The following is a 23,692-nucleotide window of genomic DNA, read 5'->3' as shown; positions in this document are numbered from 1 at the left end:
CACAGTTCAACATAGGGTTTAAGCAAGTGAAAACAAGACTGATTGGAGGAGTTGGGTGGATTGAGGGAGTGGAGGTTATAATGATGAAGACACAGTGTAGGTTAGAGGACTGGAGGTATCAGAGAAATATGGAGCAGTCTCACAGTCTGAGATCTTAGGATGGGTCTGAGAGACGAGGGAGTCAGGCTAGTGGATGTGCTGGGCTGTAGTAGCATGGAAGTTAAGTTCATTAGGAGCTGGTATGTTAATCATCATGGCAGGGGAAATGATAAGAAATGCTTGTGTACCCGGTGTTCATCAAGAAACATGAGATTGTTTCTTACAGGTCTGTGAATGATAGGTGACAGATGGGAAGAAGTTGATAAGCTGGCATTAGGAGAAATAAATTTAATCCAGAAACACAAATGATAGGTGAACTACAAAGCCTTGGAAAATTTAAAAACAAAGGCAGTAATTTGAGCCGTTACAGTTAACCCTTATATTGTGCTTACTAAACACCTAGCCTAATGCTAAGCATGTTACTTATTTTAACTTATTTGATCCTTATAATGACCCCATAAGGTAGGGATAAACCTATTTTATGAAGAAATAAACTGATGCACAGAGAGGTTTAGAAATTTGCACAGTGTTACACAGTTGGTCAGTGATGGGACCAGGCTTTGAACCCAAGCAGTCTGTTGCTGGAGTTGGGGTCCTGAACTAGCTCGCTATACTGTCTCATAAACTGAAGTTGGATATTTTAAAAATTATTTTTCTGAGTGTCAATCTCTTGGAAGTTAGTTCTTTTAAGAAAAAAATTAAAAATTAAAAACAACATTAATTTGTTCTCATATTACTTAAAGCCCTGCACATTCACTCTATGAAATTTGGAAAATACAGAAAAGAACAAAATATACAAGAAAAATAGTTCCTTGTAATCATAGTCTTTTTAGTTGGCCTTGTAGGGCTTGGTGTTACACGAACATGATAACACCCCTACTCTCTGGGAGAAGGGGCTATGACCAAGCTCCACCTGTAGCTCAGCCTCTGACAGGCATTAGCACGTCAGGTCCTTGGGGGACTCATACTTCTCCCACTTGCCTACTGCTTGGGTAAGAGCATTCCCTGCTAGATCTTGGGAGTTTTCTCATTGCCCCTAACCCAACCTTGTGGGCCCTTATTTGTTCTTCTCTAGAAAGCCATGTTAGCTGCCTACCCTTGTCACCCAAAGCTGCAAGAATTGTGGAGGTCTGAGATTTTACTGAGATTTTGCAAGCTGACAGTCTGCTAGATTCCTGCATGGTAGTTGTAGACATGAGACTCCTGGATCAGAGACAAAGGACTTCATTACTCAGAACAGGCAAGCCATGAGTTTCCTGTTCTCCAGGACAACACCCCCACCCACCAGCTTCATGGGGGCAGTGTGGCTCAGGTGGAGGCTGCTCCTACAGTGGGCTCAAGTCATAGCTGAGGAATCTCAGGGGAACCCACAAATGGGCTTCAAGCAAACTTGTCTGTGCTTTGCTCTGTATGAAACAGACCTGCTTCAGAGAGACAGCGTCTCTATTTTCCAAGGCTGTTTGCTATCCAGACATCCTTAATAAGATAGTCCAGGGGCTCCTGGGTGGCTCAGTTGGTTAAGCATCCAATTTGATTTCGGCTCAGGTCATGATCTCAGGGTCATGGGATTGAGCCACTTGTTGGGCTCCACTTTCAGTGGTTTGTCAGCTTGGGATTCTCTTTCCCTCACCCTCTCCCCCTCCCCCCTGCATGCATGCATGCTCTCTCTCCAAAATAAATAAATCTTAAAAAAAAAAAAGTCCAGAACAAGGTCTATCCCTGCCTCTGAGATGCACAGAAATGAGAGAGGCCCATGGAGCATTAGCTCCCGAAGCAGAATAACATATTTGAAGAAAAATACATTTAATTGCCAACAGATATTTCTTACCAAAATAACAGAGGAAGTGTGTAAATCTTATGGTAGATTGATTCCCCAACACTTAATATCATCGTAATGGTTATATACTTATTACGTTATTACAATTGTTTAATAATTATATTATTAAAACACTTTTTTGGGACAGTGGGTCTCAGATGGTTCCAAGGATCACTACTGTTTTGTATCAAACATGGTTGCAGTGTTTAGCTCATATGTCATAACACTTAAGACACATGTGTTAGGTGTTTTGGGAGCCCTTAGTATTCCTAAGTTCTGGTTGGAGGCAGGCAGGATTTGGGCTCCAGTGAGAGATAGGAAGAGACAAGCTGAAAGGGTGTTACACATTCTCATCAGAGCACCTGTTCTTTTTATCTGTTACAAGCTTTCCACGTAATATTTGATGTGTAATAAGAAGATTCTTGCTTACAAAAAAAGACTATTGCTCAGAAAGAGAGAAGGAAGGAAAAAGAAATTACCATTAAAAGGTGGCTGTCTCACTTGGCTGGCTCACTTGGTAGAGCCTGTGACTCTTCATCTCAGGGTTTTGAGTTCAAGCCCCACACTGGGCGTGGTGCCTACTTAAAAAAGAAAAAAGGGGGGTGGTGGTCATGTTTTGGTATCCTAAGTGGTTTGAAAGTTGTGAAGTGCGGGTTTGGAGAGTTCTTCAGGAAAGCTGGAGTGTGTTTTTTAGTAGTATGTTTGGGGACTGTTCATATTTCATCTTACTTGAGTCATAACTACTGTTAGATCTGATGTGTTAAATAAAATACAAGCGTCATTTACTCTGGTCCACCGACCTCCCTACTGGAAACACTTAAGGTGTGCTGACTCCAGGGGACATCTTTTAACCGGCCGAGGGCAGTCCTGTGTAAGACTGGGCTATAAGAGCAGGCCCCTCCAACTCTTTTATCGAGAGACATGGATTTACTTCTAATTTTGTTTGTTGTATTCCATGTACATTATAGTATAAAACAACAATGTGAATCTTTGAATTTAGGTATGGATTCAATCATTTGGTGACTTTTCAGGAATATAAGAAAGTTGTTTTTATTCGTTTGTTTGTTTGGCTTGTCCAATAGGTTTCAAGTTTAGAAGCCTGGCCTCTGGTTGGCCCTGAGGTCAGAATTTGTTTTATATTTAAAACAAAATTGTGCAGAAAGATGGTTTATTATATTCCAGGCACATGAAGTAATGGCGGTTTTATCTAATGTGAAGAAAGAAGTGTAGTACATAATCGATAACCGTGCACTGCGCCTGGCCTTGGTTTCTGCTGCAGGCTTTGCTCAGGGAGTCCCTGGGCTGCTGGCGGGAGCAGGGGGCACACGGGCTTCGGGAGCTGGAGGTGGTCGCTGGCAGAAGTCGGGGAGGGGGCACTGGCCGCTGCAGGGCGGGGGGAGAGGGGAGGGGGGCGCTGGCGGGAGCGGGGGAGGGGGCGCTGGCCCTGTGGGCGTGGGGGAAGGGGGTGGGGACGCTGGCGGCTGCACCCGCGGCTGCGGGAGCGGTGCAGGTGGCTGGCGCCCGGGGACTGGGGGCTGTGTGTGCTCGCGGGGTCCGTCGCTCCCATGGCTGCTTGGCCCCGGACCGTGGTTGTCCTCGAGGCCCTTGCTTAGAGCCACAGACAAAAATTCATCAATCTGTGTTTTAAAACCCGTTTTTGTTTTTTCTTTAAGATTTTATTTATCTGGGAGAGAGAGGCGGTGACAGAGATAGCAAGAGAGAGTACAAGCGGGAGGGAGAGGGAGAAGCAGGTCCCCACTGAGCAGGGAGCCCCGCGTGGGGCTGGATCCATGACCTGAGCGGCAGGCAGGCCCTTGACGGGCTGAGCCTTCCAGGCGCCCCTTAAAACACTGCTCTGAAAAATGTTTTCGTGACGAATTTTTTTGGTTTTTTAAAGCTTGATGGTATTCTACATAATTTGGTAAAACAAAGGCAGTCTAAACATGACACTGTAAAGCTAGTGTTTTCTGTCTTCCTTATAAATAGAAATTTCTTCCCTTTCCAAAGAATTTTTGTGCTTTCATACAGATAGAAGCCTAATTAATCATGAGATGAAATGAAATACAGTTAGATCTCCATTATCTTTTTCAGGGAATCCGAGCCCGAATTTTAGAAACTCTGGTCATGCTTGTCCTGCTTGCGCTCCTCATCCTGGGGATGGTGTGGGTGGCCTCCGCGCTCGTTGACAAGGACGCCGCGAGCATGGAGTCTTTGTACGGTCAGTCGGCTTCTCTCCGGGACCTTGAACCGGCCTATGACTACACGTTCGCTGTCGTGAACGTTGTAGTGATTCTTTGTGTGGTCAGCCCTTGTTGTTAATTTACAGAGTTAACAAGTCTTTAGACAGGTTTAAGAAAATAAATGAGTGTTCCTGTGTTTGCTGTATTCAGAACGAGCAAGCAGCTTTTAGGATTTTTCTTTGTTTCTTAGTTGGTTTCTGTTCTTAAAATTCCATGGAGACTTTTTTTCTCCCTCCAAACAGGTTTTGCAAAAGGGGTATTTCCTTTTCTGTTTTAGATCTTTTTATTGTACAATTTAGAAATTATATGGTTTAGTAGACTCAAATAGACAATTATGATGTTTATCAAACATTATAGTCAGCCTATATCTTAATGTACAATATTTTGGATTTACTAAAATATATTTGTGTTTCTTTACAGATCTCTGGGAGTTCTACCTACCCTATTTATATTCCTGTATATCTCTGATGGGATGTTTGTTACTTCTCCGTAAGTATTTTTCTGGCTTAATGGTGATGGGAAAATGGAGTTCTTTGTTCTAGAAAATTATACTAAGGTTTCCTGATGAAATTACTTAACAGCTTGGAGATGTTTTTAAAGTTGGCCCTTAACTTTTTTTATGTTAAGATAAATTTTGATAAACTGAAGCCATGAAATAATACTCATGTGTTGTTCTTTAAGGAAAGCCTCTCTTGTGGAGAGACACACACACAGGCCCACACTCACTGAAGCATTAGATTCTACTTTTGAGTGGTAACATAGACCCTGTGTGGTGAATTTGTGGTTTAATTTATTTAAAATGTACTCAGTTTTACCTGAGGCATTACAGCATATCTCAGGGATATTATAAGCAGATAAATGTAGTTAAAAGGAGTTAAGATAATAGTTGTTTGGTTCTCAACTCCATCAGTACTTGAAATTTTAATCTGTTCTTTAGTTTTTTTTTTTTAATTTTTTAAGTGAAAATACTATTATTCAACTGCTAGAGTCTTGCACGTGCTAAGCCTTCTTCAGTCTTTGGGTATCTTTCATCTTTCACCTGTCATCCCCTCTAGCTTCTTTATTGATGAAGACTCCTCTGATAAAACACTGAGAGAATCTAAATTTGAGGCAAGAATTTTCTTACAACGATAGTCTTGGAGTCTGTTCTGTATTTTGCACTAGCCATTTATCAGCCTCCTCTCTGTGACCTCTCCTGCAGTGTGTACCCCTGTTGGCCTTTCCCGCATGTTCACAGTGATGGGTCAGTTGCTGGTGAAGCCAACAGTAAGTGTGTCATCTTGTTTGTTAAATGTGTTTACATTTGAACATCTTTTAGGTTGTGAATTAGCAATCAGAAACATTAGTGTATTTCTGTGGGCTTGTGACCTTGTTATTGTTGCTTTTATTTTAATCTTTTTCATCTTTGGAAACAAATTTGTTTTTGCTTTTAAAATACTAACTATAGACACTCAGGTAGAAATTCTTCTAGCAAATTTTAAGACAAAATTTACAAATACTTACAGGTATTTTAGGTGTCTGTTGTATCAGCAGTAACTCTGTTATGTTTCAAAATTTACCACATATATTCCTTGATTTAATTATACTTTTCACTTGAATCTCAGAGTTGCCATATATTCATTTTTGATTGTCAGTTGGTAGTAATTCTTAGCTGCATTTAAGGAACTTGCCATTTACATTCTTTTCATGGGTCCTCACTGCCTACAGACTCAGGTCTGAATGACTCACAGCCTCTTCCCTCGTCCGCTGACCTCCAGCCTGTGCTCCTGCCCCCGCGGCTCGGACTGCACGGTCGCTGCTAATGGGCTGTGCTCCCAACGGGCCGCGTGCTTTCACTTAGCAGGCGTGTCCGGGGCTTTCTCCTGTCAGTGCCCCCTGCCTGCTCCAGCCGCCCGACCGCCTCCTCAAGGCCGGGCTCTGATGTTGCTGCACCCACTGCCTACTCTTGAACCTTGCCTCACCTCTTCTTTAAGTTGAGATAATCAAGCTCCTTTCTCTGCACTTTTCATATTCCCCTTTGTTAGTACCTATTAAATTATTTTGGTTATATGTTTGTCTTTCCTATTGAGGTGATTAATCAGAAAAAATTTGAGGAAATATTGTAGTAGACATTCCTTTAGTAATGCTTGCTTAATTTTGAAAGATTTAAAAAAATAAGTGACAAATAATTTTTTCCTGTCTTTTAAAAAAATAAAATTGGATTATTTAACTTGCTACATAAATGTATACACACTCAAAACATGCTATCAAATCTTGAAATTCACTTCCCTCTTGAAGAGGTTTCATGACACTGCATTCTTAATTTTTTCCTGATTCTCTGGCAGAGCTTTTCTTTTTGTTTTTTGGTCTCCTTTTCCGTTTTTATTTCCTAGCCCCCTAAGATAGGCAAATGTTCCAAGTTCTGTCCTTGGTCTAAAGTTGCTCTGCTCTGTTCTCCTTACCACCTCTGCCACTTTCATGACACTTCTAAATGTGTAGCTCTAGGGAGCAAAAGGCACCGAAAACAAACTACACCACATTGTGAATGCTATACCCGAACACTCAACGGAGCTGAGAGCTCAGCTTATAGAAAACCAAACTACTTACTTAGTGCCCTTCCCAAAGCTGATTTTTGTCCTAAACTTGTCTCTTATTAACATTATTCTCGAAACTTTAATTATCTTCACCTCTTTTCTTGTTCCTAACATCCAATATTAATGATACTCAATTCAGTGTAGGCTCTATGTTTGTGATAAGTACTATATTTTACACACATTTCATTTAATTGTGTTAACAAACCCATAAGTTAGGTGGTGGTCTTATTTTATGGCTGAATTAACTGTAGTTCAGGGAGATTAAGTCACTTGTACGAGATTACAGATCAGTCATGATGGGGTGGGATTTGAACCCAGAGACTGGTTACAGACCCTGGGCTCTGGACCACTGTTTTGTTCTGCCATAAGCTCCAGAATACTCGAACCGCTTTATTGCTGAGTGTACTTCATACCTCTTCATCTCTGTGTTTTGCTTACAGTTTTTTCTGATCCAAATGCCTTTCCCCTTTTTAGTAAGCTAAGCTATCAGCTAAGAGGCTACTATTATCAAAAACACTCGCCAAAACTTTTTTTCTTCCCACCTAGAATTTGGGGGTCTTTCTTCCTCTGAACTTTTGTAACATTTTATTTTTGCTTCAGTTATGACAGTTATTTTCACCCTATAATTATTTTTTTGAGTTCATTCTGTTTTTCTTGGACACTAGAATGTAAGCTGTTTGAGGTCAGGGACTGTGTTTGACTCATATTTAGGTCCCCATCAGCTCAGAGTGTTTAAGAGTTTAGGCTTTAAAAGGCAGATAACTTTTCTTTGCCAAACCCTTGTTTCTTGGCATATTATAAGATGGGGGTGATAACAGTCTGTTTTTCATTGGATTGTTGTAGAATCAAGGGGATGAGGCACACAAGCATTTAACACAAATATCGGTGTGCCATTCATTGTCACTCACTCACATGAAGACAGACCCATGGTGGTAAGTCACTAACGGATAGTTTGCATTGTAAGAGGAAATCTTTTTATATGGGCTAGACCTTAAGAAAAGTAAAAACTGGATTGTGATCCAAATGGTAGAAATGGTGAGAATATTGATGGGAAAGAAGCTTGATATCATGACCCACAAAGATAGGGCCCCTGCCTACCGTAGGCTCAGAGCCTGTCTTGGATTAATTTAGCCCAGTCCGCTGCCTGTACTGGTGCTGTCCATCTGCCCAGTCTTTCCCATTTAGGACTCAAGGGTCATCTCCTGGGGGAGGCCCTCAGTGGTGGCCTGCTGAAGTGGGTCACCCCACCCTTTTCTCCTAGGTCGGTCAGCTTTTGTACTTATTTATTTGTGTGTTGGTATTTATTCTTATTTTACTATTTTATTTTGCTGTGAGTGTTAAACCTGTTGATAATAAGGGATTATCAATATTTGTTGAAATACTGGGAATTATTGGATTGCTCTAAATAAATTTTATAGAAATTAGGCAGATTTGATACCTGATAGGAGTTACATGCTTTGAGACTGCTTTTTATGAATGTACCTCATCAGGGAGCTGAAAGGATATACATATATAGGGTTTCTACCCTTTTGCTTTGTCCATCAACTTCTCACAATTTATTGTTTTGTTGGGAATAAGTAGTTTGGGTTTGAATGACATTAAATATATCAGCTCTGGGCTTCTTTCAGATTTTCCCCAGAGCTAGGAAGATATTTAGGATCATTTCAAGAAGAATACCTATGTTAACAAAGCTAGAATTAAACATATTTTAGCCTTTATCAGTTGTGAAGATAGTGCAGATCATATCCTATGTAATTGGTGATTGATTGGTGGTTCTTGTTTTTTACTAGTGTTGTACGGTATGGTAGTGAGTGGGGTATATACAAGCATAATATTTCTCTCGGGTTCTGTCTACAGAATGATTTTGATAATACCAGTATTCATAATTTGCAGAAAATTTTTATTATATACAGATGATGTAATTGGAAAGTATTGCATGGTAGTTACTGAGTTTATAGGTCTCTTGTGTTAAATATTATGTAGGTAAATATAAATGAGAAACCAGTGTTGGACGGAGTGATCTATTCCTTCTTGCTCTAAAATGTTGGTTTGGGCATAAGAGGTATAATTGTATTTAGCCTTTTGGATATTGAGAATTCATACATTTACTTGTCATTGAGAGAACTGCAGTGTTCTTTAATCCTTTAAATTTAAATATATGTAGATTTTCTAATAGTCAACTTTTGATGTGTTTAGTTATATGCTAAAATATTTTTCCTAAACTTATAAATAAACTAGTTTGGTATTTTTATTTTAAATTCCTAATGATTTTAAATGGTTATCTAAGTCGTAGGCCAAATAACCTAAGTGTTCTCATAAGCACTAGTTTTCTAATGTTGCATTAGTCAAAGGTTTGATCTTTGAATTTAGATTCTTGAAGACCTGGATGAACAGATTTATATTATTACCCTAGAGGAGGAAGCACTGCAGAGACGACTAAATGGTACGTATGTATTCCATAGTTAGAGCTCAATAAAAAAATTATTTAATTCACAAAAAGACAGCTATTTGAGGGGGGAGAAATACAAGCCTCTTAGCACATTGTGCTGATGCACTAGGTCAAGACCTAAGAGTAACATGTGAACGTCCCAGGTGAGGATAGTTTTGCTGAAGACTAGTGGCACTGTGGTCAAGTTCCTGTCTTTCCCTAGCTGTGATTAGCTATAGTCTAGCAAGGCCAGTTCAGTTCTGAGACACTGGCCACTAAGGCACACCCCTACTGCTATGTGTTTTAAGCATGACGACTTAGTTACTGAGGTTTTGCAAATTTGCATGTTTTCTTAGTGACTTTAATATCCCTACTGCATTTCTTTCCTGTTGAAATCTTTAAGGTCAAAAGTAGTATGTCTCTTTGCTACTAGGTGCTAAATTTGACTGTCTCAGTTATGCTTAGGAGCTCTGTTGTTATTTAGGAATGCTATTCATAATCAGCTGTGGTAACCAAGTAAGCATGTCAAAGATCTTAAAGTTCAATTTTTATTTACCCATCCTTTTGGCTTCAAATGAAGGACCAGTAGAAAAAAGAATAATGACATAGTTTAACAGAGAAATGATATAATTTGGGTAAATTTTCTATTTTACTTAAATGCTTTGCACTCTGCACTCTCTTCTCCTGAAAAGCTGTTTTTTTTTCTTTAATGTTGAAAACCAACCCCAAGATCAGGTTATTAATAGCTAACTGTATTTCAGGGTCATAATTAAAGAGTAGATATAAAATGGAAGGGTACTTTAAGTATGAAATAGGAAGAAATATACCTACTTTCTTAAGCTACAAATAGTGAATTTAAAGATTTTATTTTTATTTATTTATTTGAGAGAGAGAGTGAGATAGAGGGCACAAGGAGGGGGAGAGGCAGATAGAGAGGGAGAAGCAGGCTCCCCATGGAGCAGGGAGCCTTATACTAGCTAGGCTCGATCCCAGGACCCTGGGATTATGACCTGAGCCGAAGGCAGACGCTTAACCGACTGAGCCACCCAGGTGCCCCACAAATAATAAATTTAAATCATCAACTCAAAAGTGTTGCTAACATTTAGACCTTTATTCTTAAATCAAATTTTATCTATTTTAGAGAATTCTTGGCAATAATATTGTATCCTTTGGTACCAATAACTTTTAGACTGGAACTACGTGTATCTTTTATTCTTCTAACGTTATTAAAGCTATTTTAATATTTAAGCCTATTTTGTTTCAGAATTATAACTTTACACTCAATACTGTCAGCTTTATAAAATTTCATTAAAGTAGTAAATATTATAATAAATTTGTCTTACTTAGGTAATCATGCTAATATGTGATATATATGCCTGAATTGTCATGCTGCCTGCAGTATGCAGTTATGTTTCAGCCTGAAATATAAGGTCTTTCTGTCTTACAGATCAGGAGGCTGAGAACTAGGAAGGGTAAAAGATAGCACCCCATGGAGGCCCCTGGGTAGCTCAGTTGGTTAAACGTTCGACTTTTGATCTCAGCTCAGGTCTTGATTTTAAGTTTGTGGGTTTGGGCCCCACATCGGGCTCCACGTGGGATGTGGAGTCTACTTAATTAAAAAAAAAAAAAATATATATATGTATATATATATATATAGTGCCCCATGAATTAAAGAAGTTGAGTTAAAACAAAACTAAACCAAAAATACAACCTTTTCCCACTTTTTGCTTTAAGAAAAAGTCCCTCCAGAATCTTTCTAATCCTTTGGCTCCTCAAATTCAAAAGTGAATTATTATATCTAAAGAAATTGCAAAAGAAGTAGTTGCCAGAAGGCTAGATATATTACAAAATGAAGCCAAACCCAAATAAACAAAATACCCTGACTACCACAGAAATATAATTTGGAGAGGATTAAGCATGTTATGATAGCTAATGCTAAGTATAATTTTATTTTCTGCCATTTTGGTAAGCCATGCACCACTTCTAAGGGCTCTGTTGGTAGGTTTTTAAAGTCTTTCTATTGATGCTCTTTAATGATATGTTGGGATAGTTGCTGTAGTTTTGTTATTTGCTGCTCGTTAGCACTGTGGACTGTTGCAGGTGGAAAACAACAGGCTTGTAACACAAATGGTTCTGTAGCAAAGCGTCCCACTCTGATCTCAGCTCAGGTCTTGATCTCAGGGTCATGAGTTCAAGCCCCATGTTGGGGTCCACACTGGGCATGGAGTCTGCTTAAAAAAAAAAAGTATAGATCATAGAATGTAAGTAGTGGAAATCATCCCCTGGGTTTGATTTAATCTAGTATTATGTCAAGTGCATTTTGTTGTAAGTTATTTTGCATTTTAAATTATTTTTTTAAAAAGTGAATTTAAATAATACATTATATGTTAAAAAAAGATAGTAAGAAGGGGAAAATGAAGGGGAGTAAGTCGGAGGGGGAGACAAACCATGAGAGACTATGGACTCTGAGAAACAAACTGAGGGTTCTAGAGGGGAGGGGGGTGGGGGGATGGGTTAGCCTGGTGATGGGTATTAAGGAGGGCACGTACTGAACAGAGCACTGGGTGTTATATGCAAACAATGAATCATGGAACACTACATCAAAAATTAATGATGTAATGTATGGTGATTAACATAACATAATAAAATAAAAAAAGTGAATTTAAAATATTTTTTATTCTGGGCTATTTTTTCTTAAAGGTTTTATTATTTATTAGAGCACTTGTGCACAAGCAGGGGGAGGGGGAGGGGCAAAGAGAGAGGGAGAAGCCGACTCCCTGCTGAGCAGGGAGCCCGAAATGGGACTTGATCCCAGGACCCTGGGGTCATGACCTGAGCCAAAGGCAGACGCTTAACTGACTGAGCCACCCAGGCATCCTATATTCCTATATTCTTGAAAAGAATATAGGAATAATAATAATAGAAAATTAAAAATTTTTTACAGCAGCGATTTACTCCAGAATTCATGGTGGTGTTTTGCTAGTGGCCATTGAGTGTGCTTTCTTGGTCTGCGCGGGGATGTGTGAGGCACATCACAGGAATCTTTGGGACATCAGTGTGGTTTGCTCTGAGCTCAGCTTCACAGTCATTGAAAAAAAATAACACTTTTTTTTTCTGGAAGATATGTAACTTGTTGTGGTAGTTCTTATATTATTGGAGTTGAATTTCCATGCATAGTTTTTAAAATATCAGTATACTTTTTGATAGAATACTTGCCTGTGACTTCTCCATTGTTCGTGTTTATCACTTGTTGGTGCTAGTTTTGTTCTTATGAATATTAGTATTACTTCAGAATGTTAATATGTTATAAAATAAAGGTATAAAATTATAAAGTTATAAAGTTAATGTTACAAAACAAAACATGTTAATATGTTATTAAAATAAATTTAATGTTATAAAATATAATATATGTTAATAAAATAAAGCTAACCTGTACACTATTATAATGTAAATCAGTGTTCTAAAGAAGCCATCCTGCTAGTGGTCTGCTTGGCTTTTTGTCCTCCCTTTTCTGTTTACTGCTCATCTTCTTCTAAGCAGCAGACCTTGAGCAGATGAATTTAAATTCTGAGTCTCAAGATCATAGATGAGTTGGCTGAAGAAGAGAAAAACAAGGGTAAGGATCTATAAGATTTTATCCAGAACTGGAATACTTGAAAACAAAAGAAATAGATGGTGGGAGTCATATGTATTCCTGGAGCAGGGGGGAGCCCCGGATTTCCAGCCGTCTGCTGCAGACAGCCCTCCCTAGTGTGCACATCACATGCAGGAGTGAGATGTCCCAGGACTCAGCACTGTCCTCACGAGGCTCCTGCTCTTCTCGGCCGCAGCACACGGCCTTACTTTGGTGTCTGCCTTGAGGCCAGGGGGAGTACTGCTTGCATTCTTCCCTCCCCCTTTCTGTAGTCAGCATAAGGAGCCCAGAATATCCAGGACCCTTGCATCTCAGATTGTCCCTCACATCTCTCTACGTCGCATTTCTGACCTGATTTCCCGCTGTCCCTGAGCTCCTGAAACTCTGCTTATACCATGTGGAACCCTGTGGATCTAAGAGCTGCTGGGACACAGCAGCAGAGCCACTGAAATCCTCAGCCTTCTCCCTCTTGCTAGAAGAAATTTGGCTCCCCCAGCACATACTGCTTCTCAGTCCCTCTCAGGTGATAGCTGTGTTCTTTCCCACGCCCCTTACTCTGCTCCTGCGGGGGTCTGGGCAGGCGTCCTCCCGTCCTCTTCTGCTTTCACACGCTTTGAATCTCATCTCATTAGATCGTGGCCTGATTACTTCTTCTTTTCCCTTCATTCCTCTCCTTCCAGACAGTTCCTCTTCCATCCTTAAGGTTCATGATCATTCTTTCTTTCTCTCTTTTTTTTTTTTTGATCAGTCTTTCTGCCACTATGCCTGTCGCAACTGGGGACTTCGGCGTCTGTGTGGATGACCCTTCCGGCCTGCCTGGCCAACCCTACACCTCTCTCGGTGGTCTTCCTCGGCCGCTGGCTGCCTGGGGCCACAGCGCAGGCCTGTCACTAGCAGGACAAGCTCTTGTGCGGTCTCACCATGAGTCACCCTGCCCTCCAGCTTGCTGCCTGAAGTGTGCCATGCCCCGTGGTTCTTCATGCCGTCTGTGCATCTCAGTAACTTTTTACTGCGTTTTCTCCCGCACCTCCTTCAGACCCTTGCTGTCTCACACAGTTTCAATTCCTGGGCCATCGTTTGACTCAGTGCCCTGCTTTCTCAGTTCCCTTTCCCTCTCTCTGCTTGGCCAAACCCTAGCCTTGGTCACAGCCAGCTCTTCACGTTCTCGGCACGCGCGCCTGTTCAACTGCCTGCCTGGCCTTTCCTTAAATGTCTGACCAGTATATTAAACGTACTTTATGTTCTCCTGGAGTCATTTCATGCCTTCTCTTTCCTCAGGACTTCTTCACCATCACTCTCAGCCAATGACCTTGCTTCCTCTTTTCTTGAGAAAACAGAAGCAAGCATGCTGAAATGTTGACAAGCTTTTTCCTTCGTATTGACTCATCTACCTGCACCCCCCCCCCCCATGCTGCCTTTTCTACTGATGCTATGACTGGACTGAAGCTCAGCCCTCCCCTCAGGCACTGGATTCAGTCCCTTCTCCCTGATTCAAGGACACATCTATGACCATTCTCCTGTCTCTCTGACATAACCAGTCTTTCTCCAGCTGGATCATTTCCTTCAGCACAGAGATATGCTATAATTTTTCTCAATAGAATGAACAAATGGAAGGAAGGAAAAGAAAAAAGAAAGAAGGAAATGAAATCAATCTGTGTTGACTTCCTATCCCTTCTGGCTCACCATCTCATTGCTTTGCTTGTCTTCATAGCAGAACTCGTGGGGTTGTACATGCATCGGTTTCATTTCTGTGCTCCATATTTGGTTTTGGAGCCACTCTCGCCTCCACTGCTGTACTTGACATGCTGTTGTCAAGTTGGCTAGTGACTTCGGAGTCCTCAGCCACACTCCTCATTCCACTTGGTTTTCAGTTCACTACGCTCTCCTTGTTCTTTTACTTAAGGAGCTACTGCTTCTCAAAAAACTGCTGGTTTTTCTCCGTGTCCATAGCTTTTTCACACTGGAACGCCTCATGCCTCAGTCCTTAAACTCTTCCCTTTGTTTACCTGCACACCTTTGGTTATCTGGTCTCATGGCTTTAAATACCATCTATATGCTACTGATCTCCCTTCTGACCTCTCCATCTGTCTACTGACGTTTCCACTTGGATGCCTGATAGGCATCTCAAACATATCTTTGATATGTCCAAAATCAGCTAAAGATCTCATTTCCCGTTTCTGCTTCTCTTATAGCCAACCTGTCTCTATAGGTGGCAAATCCATTCTTTTAGGTGCTCAGGCCAATTCCTTGGAGTCTTTCTCTTAATTCCCGTATGGATTCCTTTTAGCAAAGCTGTTGGCTCTAGCTTCAAAGTATCTGTGTGTCACCACCTTGGTTTGAGCGACAGTCCCCTCTTGGTTAGATTGTTTCCTAATTAGCCTCCATGCATCTGTCTTTGGCCTTATAAGTCAAAGTGTTTGAGATGTAAGTTAGATCTTCTCACTTACTTGCTGAGTGTTCTCCAGTGGCTTCCTTTTTTCAATCTGAATAAAAACCAGTTTTTGCAGTGCTTCCCTTTCTGCCCCCCATGTACTCTCTGACTTCCTTTCCTGCAGTCTCCTTGCTGTTCTTCCCTGGCCCATTGCCTCCTGTTCCAGGGCATTGTGTTTCCCTTTTGCCTCCTGTCTTTCAGGGCTTTACCTAAAGATCCCCTTCTGGGTAGGCTTTCCCACACTGGAGCCTTGTGGGTATGACTAATATTGCCAAGCTCCACCTCTGCCCTGGCACTTCTTTCCCTCTTTCCTGCCTTATGTTTTCCTGTAACACTTTCCACTTTCTCCACTTTTTAAATATATTGCCAGTTTCTTCATAGTAGAACAGGAACTGCACAGGGGCAGGGATTTTTGTTTGTTTTCTTCCTTTCCATACTCCTGAGCCCATGATATCCCCAGTCACGTAGTGGGTTGATGGTAAATATTTGTTGCATGAGTAAATGAAGAGATGAAAAACATGCATGATGGAGAGTTGTCATTTTATCCAGAAGGAAGTGAAGAAGGCAGAAGAAATAAAATTTGGTGATAGGATAAAAGAATTACGTGGAGACACTATTTAGGAAGGCCCACAGTAGAGACCTCTGAAGACAAGCCAAGATTGTGGGGCTGGAGGACCTTATGCCCTGGGGTGTTAGTAAAGAAGCAGAGATAAGGTGATTTCCCCTAGTGTGAAGCCATGAAATACAAGCAATCAAGATCCATTTCTATCTACTCCAAGACCCCAGAAGAGTAGCCCAACAGAAAGTCCCATTACATTAATTGTGGTAGAAAATCTTTTGTAATTCCTACCCAGGATTAAGAGGATGCATATATCATTAGCATGTTTAAATGTTTAAGTAATGCAACAGCATTAATTGAAATAATTAGCTTTCGTGTGTATATAGCCTATGGGTGTACTGGGTAACTTTAGAAGTACCATAATGAATAGGAATTATTTTTTATTGTTTAAGTTCAAAACCTTGACAGTTCTTTTAATGTAATTTATTTAAAAATATTGTAGACTTTGAACTTAATGATTCAATTCAACTTTGTTAGGTACTAGTTTCATCTTCATGATAAAAAGTTAGTATATCACTTTTGGTAGCAATTACTTTCCTGCTTGATTTAGATCTTTTTTTAAAAAGCCTTTTTCATTGAAGCTTGTATTCTTTATTCTTAAGAGCACAGAAAATGTACTTGTTTCATTTTTGTGGAGTGTCAAGTTGCAGTACCTTTGTATTCTGAAAAATAGAAGATTGATAAAAATTAACTCATTCAATCTTCTCGTGGAACGTAGTTACCTGTCAGAAGCAATTGGTCACCATCAGTCTTAGAATCTTGCTTATTTATCACTACATTGAGTTTGCCAGGCAGTTTTATGATGATGTCAAGGTTTATGGTGGTATTTATGCTTGGTTTAGAGTAGTTACATCCTGTCAGAGGCATTTTTTATCATTACTGTCAGTACAGTTTGCTGACTTGGTCATTCCTTATCTGAATTAAGGTAACACCCATAATGTAAGGGAGCTTGTATCACATCTTGTGTTCTCTACATACCTTCCTCTTGACTTTCTTTAGCTATTCTTCTATAGTCTAGCAATGGTTATTCTAGGAATACGATTTACTGTTGGTTATAGCACTGAAATTGAGAATATCTCAAATGTATCAGACCCTGGGCCACTTTGAGCAGTGATGGGCTTGGACTGGCTGAAGGTGATCAAATACCAGCTCTCATCAACAACATACATAGCAAAAATTGTTGATACTCAGTGACCCCCTCCTTTTGGCAATACTGTGATAGAAGAAAGTGTCTAGTAATATCTTGACTTCCTGAGCTAACAGGAAAGAATATTAACTCTACTGGTGAAGTTAATTAAATGGTTTCTTTCTAACATGATTACCAACATTTGGGTCCAAATGTCTGAAACAATGAGAGATGCCTTGTTAACAATTTATTCGGCTTCTTGGGCCATATAACCACTTTCTTGACTATAAATTGTGGCCCAAACAAATGATCTGTTGCAAGATGAAATGAGGTGACTGAAGAGATGTAAGATAAGATATATTATCAGTAGATGAGGAATAGTTTGGAGTAACAACCTATAGAATAACTTAAGAGTCAAGTATCATATAGTCTCTGAAATTTAGAGAAAGATTGCTGTACATAAATGATCTAAATGTGTTAGCAGAAGAAAAAATTTAATATACACAAGCTACTTGTTCAGCCACACAACCTATTTGGATGATAGTATTCACTATCTTAATATCTTATCTAGTTTAAGATCTACCAATAACTTATATCTAAGGTTTAAAAAAAAAGCCAAACAATTACTTTGATTGTTTGATTTTTTTTTAAAAAAGATTTTACCTATTTATTTGAGAGAGTGAAAGAAAGAGAGCACGAGTGGAGTGAGGGGCAGAGGGACAAGCCATCTCCCTGCAGAGCCTGATGCAGGGCTTAATTCCAGGACCCCCAGATCCCGACCTGAGCCGAAGCCAGAGGCTTAACTGACTGAGCCACCCAGGTGCCCTGGTACATAGCTTTTTATAATGTTCTTAAAACTGATTGTTTAATGTCTTACTGTGGTCGTTTATAATGAAAGTATATTTGAATCTTCTAATTGTGTTGGATATCAAATGTCTTATAGTACTTGATTTCTGTACTTAGCCATATTTTTGTGGATATGTCACGAGTAAATAGAAACTAATATTTTAACAAATATTAGCATTGCAAATGAAATAGAAATAGAGTGTTTGAGTGTATGAATTGTCAATCTCTTTTATAGATAATAACAGAGTTTGTTGATGCTGAGATAGATGCTTTAGAGATTTGAATGTCCGGGCTTCAGTTTTCAAAAACTTTCTGGGGCCTGCCTCATTGGCAGTGGCTCTGTGCTGAACAGTAATTGCTGTTTGCTTAGAGGATGGAGACTGTTCACTCTATGAAGTTTTAGGAGTCTTGGGCTTTAGACAACAAAATTATCTGTCTAAGTGATTAGAAATAATTAAAAAGTACTTGAGGGACCTCACAATCTGTTGATAGAGATCACATTGGTCAATTTAATGTATTAAGTACAATCAAAATTTTAAAGAGTTACTTAGGCAACAGATTTTCTAATCAACTTTCTTTGGTTATATGCTAAATTTAAAAAAATGCAAAACTAATCTGTTTATACTAGAGATGTCTACTTCTAAATAGTATTCATTATGAGACTTAGTTTAGGACACTAAATTGTTTAGGGAGATTCGTTGCTTCACATTATATGAGTTGTTTACATACCAATTTAGAGATTTATATTTATTTTAAAAATGCATTACATATTTTAAATAGTATCTGCCCTTTAACATATGAGTATCAGTTAAAGCTTTCTTATGCATTAAGGCTTAGTTATTGAAGAAATGCTGGGCTTTGGGAAATTTTGTTATCTTGGACGCAAAATATTTTTAATACCACACTAGTTTTTCAGCTTAAGAATAAAGCCGGGAAGAGTTGCCTTCAGCTATTAGTTTTCCTGAATCCAAAGAGACGGGTGGGGCAGGATCAAAAATACTTACTTGATCAAAGTTATTGGCTCTGAAGGTATTCTTACCTGTGTAAGGAAGATGAAAGGTGTTGTTTTTATTGCACGCTAGTAACAGTGTAATTTTGAACTAATTGGTGTTGAACTGCCAATCACCTAGGGGAATGCAAATAGATACTCTTCTAATTTCCTTTGAGGTAGTGAAATCTTATGTCGTGGCTGGAAGAAAAACAGAATAATACCGTTAAATTGACCTTAAATGAGCTGCTTTGTGGTTTTCTTGGAGAATCCCTTTTTATTTTTCATGACTAGTCCAGACAGGTTTTGTCTACCGATTTGACTTATTGACTAGACAATGCTGACATGGAGCATGTTAGATTCATTTTGAAATAAAGTAAGGATAATACAATTGTTCAGGATATTTTGATGATTTTTTTTTAGTGCAACTTAAATTCCCGTCACATTCCAATGTGTGTTTGCAGTGTGTCTTGATTCCTTACAATAGCCATCATTCCTTTTGGTCATTTGCACTGGAAGATTCTGCCTAAACAAGCTTGCTCTTCTCACTAAGGTAATGATACATATATAGTAAAGGATGGTAATGTCTTTGAAAATTGTGTTATTCCAGGTGAATCAAAGCATGCTTTGTTTGAAGATAATGAGAATGTATTCTTAATTTTTGTATGCAAGTCAATCAGTATTTATTAACTGTTGTGTGCCTAGCGTTGTGTCACCTGAAAAAAACACAGCATTTCAGATACTACTTTAGTTATTTTTCCTTTGAAAAATATAGTGATTGGTCTAGATATTTGTATTGAGCTTTGCAGATACCACACCCACAAAGTAGGCATTTCTATCTTTTCACGTAACTTAAAATTGGCAGCAGGAATACTGTTTCTTCTGATACCTATTCCATTTTAAAATTCTGAATATTCATCAGATTATTTTTCTTTAGCACTGAACTGGTTACTGGAATAATGCTTCTTTATAAATACAGGGAATGAAGTATAGTTTGGAATTGTATTTGTAATTAATCAGATAGAGAAGTTAAATGAGCATCAACTACAGATACACACCATATAATTTATGAAGAAATGGGGTAAAAAGCAAAAGGTATCTCTAAGACTGTTATGTAGTCTAAGCTTTGATGCAAAGACACTTGAAAACCTTATAATACCATGCCATCTTACTGTAAGTCTCCTTCTTATATGGAGATAATTATTGATTCCATAATTTAAGTGTCTCCCTTTGGCTTTGGCTACCAGAAACTCTATAAACTACATTCATAGTCAAAGTTTAGTAGTTTTGGGCCACACTTCCTGAATATCTCTGTCTTTAACCCTGTTCTCCTATAACCTGAATATCTGTGTCTTTAACCCTGTTCTCCTATAAATGTCAGTTATATATTGACTAGTAAAATGATTAAACTCAGGAGCTCTGGAAATACTGTAGAACAGTTTAGTGCATTCAAGACCTCAGGCTCTCCAAAAGAGAAGGTATTGAATTTCTCTCTCTTCACTGATGGACACAAGTGAGGAAGGCGATGCAGAGGGCACAGTACTTACCTTTCCTAGGAACCCAGGGCAAGACTAGAGTTTAGTGATTCTCCAGGAGGGCTTAGAAAAAGAGCCTCTGAATTCCCCTAGTGCATTAGCACCTTTGCCATCTTGCACTTTGGGTGTGAATCCTCTGTTTTCTTTCTCCCTCTGAGAAAGGAGTACAGCTGCAGAGAGAAACCCCAGAGCACCAATGCTTCTTCTTCCTGCATCGTTGTTTCTGGCCAGTTCATCCCCAGGCCCCCAAAACAGAAATTGCTGGGCCCTCAAAGTGGTTTGTCATTGTTTGAATGACTGTCTGACTTGATTAAGTGTGAAGGGAACAGTAGCAGTGCATAAAGAAAAATGATCACTTGCTTAAGGCTGAGTGATGAAGGTTAAGATGAGTATCTACAACAATGATTCCCACGGAAGTTAAAAGTTAATGGAGAGACAAATAAGAATTTGTACTTAGTCCCCAAAAGTAATATGGGCTTTTTTTTTTTTTAAAGATTTTATTTATTTATTTGACAGAGAGAGACACAGCGAGAGAGGGAACACAAGCAGGGGGAGTGGGAGAGGGAGAAGCAGGCTTCCCGCTGAGCAGGGAGCCCGACGCGGGGCTCGATCCCAGGACCCTGGGACCGTGACCTGAGCTGAAGGCAGACGCTTAATACCTGAGCCACCCAGGCGCCCCAGTAATACAGACTTTTAAGGAGCTATAATTAGAGAAGAAAAAAGACCACCTGGAATGTGAAAAAAATTAAAAATTCAGTAGACAAAAGATGAAATAGACCTTATGGTAGGCAGAATAGTGACCCTGCAAAAGTATCCAAGTCCTAACCACCCTGATCCCGTAAACATGTCCCCTACATGGCAAAAAGGACTTTGTAAGGTAATTAGGTGAAGGGTCTCAAGATTATCCCAGATGATCTGGTGGGCCCAGTGCCCTCACAGCATTGTCATAAGTGAGGGTTAGAGAAGGAGATGTGACAGTGGAAGTAAAGGTGTCTAGTGACCTGAAGAGGGAACCATGAGCCAAGGAGTGCAGGTGCCTCTAGAAGTTGGAAAAGACAAAGAAACAGATTCTCTCCTAGAATCTCCAGAAGGAACACAGTCCTGCTGACACCCAGATTTCAGACTTCTGACCTCTAGAACTGTAAGATAATAAATTAGTGTTTAAGCCACTAAGTTTATGGTACTTTGTCACAGCAGCAGTAGGGAATGAGTGTAGTCTTTCTGAAAACTGAACTAATTATCTGGTAGAATCAAGTGGGAGAACTATTTCATGTCACAAGCCAAAAGTACAAAGAGAAGGAAACACCAATGAAATGGCAGACACAGACTAGAGCTAAGCTGCTTAATCTAAATAGTAAGCATCTAGAAGGAGGAAAAAGAACAAGTAGAAAAAAAATAAGTAAATAGATAATAGAAGAAAATGTCAATGAACTGAAGAAATATTTTAGTGCAGATTAAAAGACCACAGAGTCCTGACAAGATTATTAAACGGGACATTTAAAAGATCTAGATTTATTGTGTAACATTGTTGAATTCCAAGAATAGTGATAATAAAACACCTTACAAGCTTTCACATAGAAAAATCACTTATAAAGGAGAGAGAAATCAACATTAAACTTCCCGTTTGTAACCTGCTAAGGATTATTGAATAATATCATTAGTTTTAAAGGTGTGGGGGGGAAAGATTGCAATGAAAAACTCATATATTTATAAATATGTTGTATGTATATTAGGGCCAAAAAAGACATTCATTTATTCCTTCATTTCTTATCTGTATATTGAGTATCTAATTTGTGCTAGATACTGTTCTAGGCATTAAGGATATGGCAACTTTTATATTGAAAGAAAAATTTAATAATAATCTTATACTAAATATTTAATTAATTAATTAATTAATTTGAGGGGGTTAAGGGAGGGGCAGAGGGAAGGAAGAGTCTTAAGCAGGCTCCATGCTCAGTGTGGAGCCTGTCCCAGGGATTGGTCTCATGATCCTAGATCATGACCTGAGCCGAAATCAAGAGTTGGACACTTAACCAACTGAGTCACTCAGGTGCCCCGGTATACTAAATTTTTTTTTTTCTGAAGATTTTATTTATTTATTTGACAGAGATACAACAAGAGAGGGAACACAAGCAGGGGGAGTGGGAGAGGGAGAAGCAGACTTCCTGCTGAGCAAGGAGCCTGATGTGGGGCTCGATCCCAGGACCCTGGGATCATGACCTGAGCTGAAGGCAGACACTTTAATGACTGAGCCACCCAGGCGCGCCTATACTAAATATTTTTAAAGCAATCCCAGCAAAATCCAGGGTTTAGGAGGAATGGGTGGGAAGCAATGAAAGAATAGATAAAAGTATCATGAAAGCTTCACCTTGGTGCAGGAAGGTTATTCAGTAAGGCATCACTAGGGTTATAACTATGTTATATTAAAAAAAAGTACAAGTCTACTTTTGTTAACAGTGAGAAAGTAACCACTGAAGTGCCAAATTAACATAGGGAAAAAGAATAAACGGAAATTCTACTAGCTGGGAAAAGAAGAAATAAAGAGCAAAATAAACAGAAATTATGAAATTACATTAAAGAAGAAAGAGCCACCAGTCTTCATATCAAGCCAACTTGTGGATGGCAGCACTCAGTCCCTGGATGTCACTGTTGTGCTGTGGGAAAAAACCCACTTTGAAGCCCACTCTGTGTCTAAACTTCTAATTTCATGAAATTATTTTCTTTTTTTAAAAGCTACTTTGAATTGAGGTTTTTGATTGAGTGGAAAACATCCTAATAAATACAGCTCATTCACATATGAGAACAATGAGGTTCAGAGAATGAGAACTTGAGAAAACCCCAGTAAAATTTTGGAATTTAGTAGACCTGAGAAAACCTTAGAAGTAACCAGTTTAGCAGACCCAAGGAAGCTAAATCCTAAGCCATCTGTGCTTGATTTATATCCTGGAATCTCCCAAAGTCTCAAGAGGTGGCACCACCAGATAAGGAGGTGGAGATGAAGTGGAGTAAGTTTAAGGTAAGGAGGGCTCGTTGAAGATCCTGTTGGTGAAGCATTTTGTTCTCTACATTTTTTCCCTCCATCCAAGGCACCAGGCTCTTTCCTACCCCAAGAGAAGAGTGAGGGTTGTTCTCCAGAGAGTGAAACAGAGTCTGTGGCCTGGTGAAGTAGAGGATGGGGTGTGGGCTCACAGGCTCCCATCTCCCTTCACTTGGACAGCCAAGCTTCAATACCCCAAGGAGATCAGAAGAGTCTTATCTGGGGAGTCTGTCTAACCCAGGAGGAAAGCCCCACAGAAGCCAGCAGTAGGGTGTCCTCCATGAAAGGCCTGGCTGGGTTACCCAGTAAGAAGTTGTCAG

The 23,692-nt window shown here is 39.5% G+C and overlaps 1 protein-coding gene across 1 annotated transcript in view; it reads left to right on the top strand.

The window, feature by feature from the left end:
• The window catches only part of LMBR1 (limb development membrane protein 1), an 82,380-nt gene that overhangs the window by 20,470 nt on the left and 38,218 nt on the right, over positions 1-23,692 (top strand). Inside the window, exons 2-5 of the mRNA XM_088018339.1 lie at positions 4,007-4,133; positions 4,576-4,644; positions 5,357-5,421; positions 9,099-9,171. Coding sequence (XP_087874465.1) covers positions 4,040-4,133; positions 4,576-4,644; positions 5,357-5,421; positions 9,099-9,171 — 301 coding nt within the window. The 5' untranslated portion in view covers positions 4,007-4,039. The remainder of the gene's footprint in view (positions 1-4,006; positions 4,134-4,575; positions 4,645-5,356; positions 5,422-9,098; positions 9,172-23,692) is intronic.

This window comes from Eumetopias jubatus, unplaced genomic scaffold (assembly GCF_037043125.1).
Source record: "Eumetopias jubatus isolate StellerSeaLion01/CBP00866 unplaced genomic scaffold, mEumJub1_p1.0 scaffold_14, whole genome shotgun sequence".
Lineage (NCBI taxonomy): Eukaryota > Metazoa > Chordata > Mammalia > Carnivora > Otariidae > Eumetopias > Eumetopias jubatus.
The sequence above is the reverse complement of the archived record's forward strand: the minus strand, read 5'-3'. Positions and strand labels throughout refer to the sequence as shown.